Below are 5,657 nucleotides of genomic sequence, written 5' to 3'. Positions count from 1 at the left end.
CGTGTCGAGATCCTCTGGCAGTTGCCAGCCAGCTAAATTAGGACCCCACCTGGAGCTCCTCCCACCGGACCAGCGCTGACTCGCCGCTGCTCTCCAGCACAGCGCGCCGCTGACTACAACCTCACCAGCGAGACACCTTCATCGAGCAGTAAATGAGGGCAGGGGGTCCCTAATAAGAACTAATGATTATTAGCAGGTGATAATTGTACATAACATGTAGTTGTACTACGGATCATTTAACCCATTCATGTTAGCAGAGGATAATTGTAAATCTATTGTCTGCAGTGTATACTCTATATGTAGTACATATATACAGTACACATTCCCAATACACTGCCGGCAAAAGATTCACAATGATCCCCTGTTAATATTAATGGGTTAAATGATCCGTAGTACAACTACATGTTATGTACTATAGATACAATTGATGGAGGTGCCCTCCGCACACCTTTCAGCAGTCCCGGCCAACAATCAAATAAATGGTGCTCGAAGTAACTTCACGGATGGCACCGTGCAAAACACAAGATTGAAGAAAATAGGTCACCAGCACTCCATAAGTTAAAATGAATGAGTCCTTTTAATGGACAATGATGTCACAGAAATCCAACATGAGCCCGTTAAAATGAATGAGTCCTTTTAATGGACAATGATGTCACAGAAATCCAACATAATTTAACCCATTCATGTTAGCCGAGGATGATTGTAAATCTATTGTCTGCAGTGTATACTCTATATGTAGTACATAGTACATGTACGCTACACACGTCCACTGCAATTCAGCAATAGATTTACAATTATCCCCTGCTAACATGAAAAGGTTAAAAGATCCATAGTACATAACATGTAGTTGTACTACGGATCATTTAACCCATTCATGTTAGCAGGGGATAATTGTCAATCTATTGCTGAATTGCAGTGGACGTGTGTAGCGTACATGTACTATGGATCATGATTTAACCTATTCATGTTAGCAGGGCAGAATTGTGAGCGCCTCCCACAAGCTGAGCACCGAGACACAATGCAGCGATCCTGACCAGCGACGACTACAAGAGGCACCGCGTGAGGCTACAGGGATCGGAGTGAAACTGTGAGTGAGGGAAGCTGGTACGGGGCTGGCTTTAAATGTATTGCTATATTGTACTGGATGTGTATAATGTATATGTAGTACATATATACAGCACACACCTCCACTACATTACAGCAATAGATTTACAATTCTCCGCTGCTAACATGAATAGGTTAAATCATGATCCATAGTACATAACATGTAGTTGTACTATGGATCATTTAACCAGTTAGTGTTAGTGGAAAGGGAGTGCGGCTAGTGCTAGTTTATGGTCCTGCTCAACATATTTTGCGGTTCTCCGTACTGTTACGGCGGTGGGGGGCGCAAAAATGCACCTTCGCCTGTGTAGGAAAAAATCCTTGCACCAGCCCTGGTTCCTGTCTACTTACTCCAAAGGGTACATGTGCTGTATGAAGCTACTCTATAGTCTGAAGAGTAAAGTGTTGCAGTTTTGGCTCAAAGGTCCCTTCTTGTGGATTGAGCATGAGCAGAGGCCTGGAATCTGCATTTATAGTCACTTTAGGGTATCCCGTACCCAAAACCCTTCTCTCTGAATTTATTGTATAATTTATGCAAACTTCCTAAAGTGACTAGCACACATTTTCTTCCAAAAAACAGAGTCAGTAATTCCATCCTAAGGTTAAAAATGCTAGCCCTCCAAGCTGTTGGCAGGGCCGGATTTACTCTCCCTGCCGCCCCAAGGCCAGGTTCTGCGATGCGCCCCCCCATCCCATTAGTGTGATTTTTTTTACTGTTTCTTTATTTTTTTAAAAACTTTTTTATCACTTTTTATTTTTTAATTTCATTATTTATTTTTATTTTTTTATTTTTATTTATTTAATTTTTATCAATTTAATGTTTTTTTAGATTTTTATTTATCTTATTTACTTTTTTATAATTTTTTTATCTTATCATTGTTTATTTTTGTATAATTATTTTCTTATTTTTTAATAATTTGTTTCTTATTATTTTTTACTTTTTAATCACCTTTTTTATTTTTTTTATTTAATTATTTCATATAATTTTTTTAATGTTTATTTATAAAACAATTTTTAAATCAATTAATTTTTTTTTCCACCTAACTTTATTGCTATCACACAGGAGAAAACAATCCACTGTGTGATAGCAATTGGAGGTGACAGGTTCTCTTTGTTGACCCTGTCACCTCCAATACAGGAGTTCTAGCACAGTACTGTACTGTGTTGGAACTCCTGTGACAGGTGAGAGAGGAAGAGCACAGCTCTCCCCTCTCACTGTAAACAGTCCACACGGAGCGGCAGGGTTACTTTTAACCCTGCCGCTCTGCTCACTGCAGTAAGAGACCGGAAACCAGAGCAGAGAGGTAAGTGCAGGGGGGAGGGGAGGAGGCTGCACACTGTTTACATGTGATCTCGGCGACATCGCTGAGTTCACATATAAACGGAAAATAGGCTGCCTCACTCTACATTTAGTCCTGCTTGTACAAAGCAGGACTGAATGTAGAGAGGGCAACTTCCCCACAAGGACACCACTGCCGCCCCTCTGCGCCCTGCTGCCCCGAGGTCGGGCCTCGGCTGTCTTGTGGGGAATCCGGGCCTGGCTGTTGGGGGTCCATAAACACCTCCATTGGGTAAGGGATATCTACATAATAATAAATAATTAAAATACCAAGTATAAAGAAACATAAAACACATGCTCACCAACCACACGGCCCTTTTGCTGCTTGCATTTGTGGACATGGAGGAGAATATAACCTTTGCTTTACCTTCCAGGATGTGTTGCTCCGGCCTATGAGGCCAATCTCTTGCCTCAAACATTGTCATACATGTAAAGGTGCCTCCTGGCTAGAATTTTAACAGCCTGTCCAGTAAAAATTGGTTTATTGCCTATGATGTTAATAGCAAAAAGGTCATAAGGCAGGTGCTTTTTAAAGAAAAGGTGGGAACCTTACAGGTGAGGGAGGGGAGAAGGTCATTAACCCTGTATAAACACTGATACAGAGCTTACATAGGGTTTTGATTTAGTGCTCTCTCAAGTTAATGGGTCGGTGGGAAAGGTAAGTATCAGTGGATGAGGGGGGTGGCCTTTCAAGAGAACCTGTAATTTTGAACGGCAAAAGGAGAAATTTGCTTTAAACTGCCCACATGCACTAGATAAAAGTTAGCAGGAAACATTGGTTTCAGCATGTTTATTCAACCACTTGTGGCACATGAGCTGTCATGCCAGACTCAGAAAACTGAACACTCCATCACGTGGAACCCTTTCAAAAACTCACGTGAATGCTGGCTGATAACAATCAGTCAATTATGCAAACCTTTCAGATTTTACAGGAAATTTTAAACATGTGATTATGAATATATCTTTGTATGTTGCATGAGTGTAGATGCATAGACCATAGGAAAACAATATTGTATGCTGTTTTTTTGGAGGCATCTGACTAATCAGCCATTAAAAGGGTATTAAAGTGTATATTAGGCCAAAACTTTTTTCTTTTCGTTTTAGTCTGACACAGAACGTTATGGCAAATTCAGAATGTTTGAGTTTTCATAGAAACAGGGCATGAGGGGAAACCTTCCAATGGGTAACCCTGTTCTGGTGACAACTGTCTGAAAGGGTATATATCCTTGATTTGGAGTGATTTCCTATCACTTCCTACTGTGTCTCTGGGACAGAACGTAAAGGGTAAATCTCCACTACAGGACAACCTGACAAACCTAAAAACCTGACAATGGTCTTAACCATTCCCTACTCTACCCATTCCCCCCCACCAAGAAAAAAAACAACTATCACTTTGGGATAAACAATTTGGATGCACACGTATGCATTTTTCCTATATAATATGTTTTCCATTAAAATCAATAGAAATGCATCAAAATGCATAACAACTTGTGTTGCCATACCTTGATGTTTATGCACATCATTATGTGTTTGCATGCATCATGCTGCGTTGACACACCAAGCAAAAATGCAAAGATGTGAATCGAACCTTTCAGAATAAGAGGCAACATAAATATATCACAATCTTTCTGCGACTGTATAAACAATCGCTCTTTAAGCCTGCAACACCTATTAAACAATTCCAATGTATCTACGACATTGGTGCAAAATGTTTGCAACAAGACTTTTGTTGCTCTATCACCCTTTACAACTGATGTGATAACCATTTATTAGTTTATCATTGTTTTGCTATTTACATTCATAATTAATATTCATTGGAATTATTAATCTGCAATCAGTATTCTTTAACTCTCTAAACTAATGTAGGATACACATTACTGCTCATTGAAATTTTTTTTAATTAATGTTTATCAGCATATCCATTTGGTAATTAGAATTTACTGATTTATATGAATATATTTATATTTGGTCATTCTTTTGTTATTTTGTAGTTATATACCAATTTAATTCTCTATTCAAAATTGTTTTTCATAAATATGTAATTCATTAAAAAGTAACATTTACATCACGTTTTTTGTTTGGGATGCTTACATGTGACACATATCATGCTAAATGTGACACATTTCCTAACACTGCAGCTCATCAGTTAAAACATTTTCAGGCAAAAGTGAAACAATTAAAAATTCTGGCATATGTATAACAGTTCTGAATATTATGACAAAACTCTAGCATTTGGAGGCCTAGAAAAAAAAGATTTTAGCAGCACAGAAGAGTAACATAAAATAAAATGTGAGTGTTAAATGCATACCTGGAAATAGGGTTTTCCTCTGTAGACCCCTCCAATAACTATATCGGAAGATGCCATGGCCCCATTTGGTGAAAATCCAAATCCAACATAGCCCAGCGTTTCCACTTGAACCAGAAAGGTAATGGTACTGTCCTTGTGGGTCCAGCTTATTTTATATTTACCCTGGGCATCCAGAACAGCGCTATGACTATATGTCAGATCCAAGCTAATTGCGGTAACACATAGCAGTAGCAAAATAAATGTGTATATAAGCATCTTCATTTAAGGTTTCCTCTCTGTTGCAGGATAAGAGGTTTGTAATATTTTACCATTCAGCTTCTTCCCATTCACTATACTACTTAATGCTCTCTGCCTTAGCTTAGTAATGTGCTCTCTGAACTGCAGGAAGAGAGTGCTGTGAGCTCGTAGTGTTTGTCCCTATCAGAAAGAAATAAGCATAGTTTAAGCTCTAGCCAGTCAATTATGTTTCTGGCTAGCTTGAGGCAATGCTGTCTTGATGTATAGTGCTATTGGCATGCTGTTACAAGTGGGTACTCGTCTTTGTGTGAGAAAGATGTTCCCTTTTGTATTAAAGCTCTTTGCCAAAAAATAAAAAGACCTTTAGAACTACAGGAACATAAGCTTTTTGTATGTCTATAGGATATTTTACCCCCTCTCGTGGTGAGATGAAATCCTGCATATAAATGTCAGAAATCTCACACTTTATCTTTTTGCCAATGCTAACATGACAAAATGAGATATAGCGTGATGTAATATAATATAGAGTAACATAACATAATATAGAACAACAATATCACACTGCAAAATAGCATGCTGTAATGCAACAATAAATGTTGCAAATTCAATAACAAAGTAATTAAAAATGTATATTAACTGAACTGAAACCTCAAAAAATCTGAAACTTCA

General features: G+C 38.3%; 1 protein-coding gene across 1 annotated transcript in view; it reads right to left on the bottom strand.

Moving 5' to 3' along the window:
- MOXD1 (monooxygenase DBH like 1) overlaps positions 1–5,315 on the bottom strand; it is a 64,963-nt gene extending 59,648 nt beyond the window's left edge. The window contains exon 1 of the mRNA XM_018571213.1: positions 4,752–5,315. Coding sequence (XP_018426715.1) covers positions 4,752–5,012 — 261 coding nt within the window. The 5' untranslated portion in view covers positions 5,013–5,315. The remainder of the gene's footprint in view (positions 1–4,751) is intronic.
- Between the last annotated feature and the right edge of the window lie 342 nt (positions 5,316–5,657).

The sequence above is a fragment of the Nanorana parkeri genome, unplaced genomic scaffold (assembly GCF_000935625.1).
Source record: "Nanorana parkeri isolate BGI_ZX_2015 unplaced genomic scaffold, ASM93562v1 scaffold1701, whole genome shotgun sequence".
Classification (NCBI taxonomy): Eukaryota; Metazoa; Chordata; class Amphibia; order Anura; family Dicroglossidae; genus Nanorana; species Nanorana parkeri.
The sequence above is the reverse complement of the archived record's forward strand: the minus strand, read 5'-3'. Positions and strand labels throughout refer to the sequence as shown.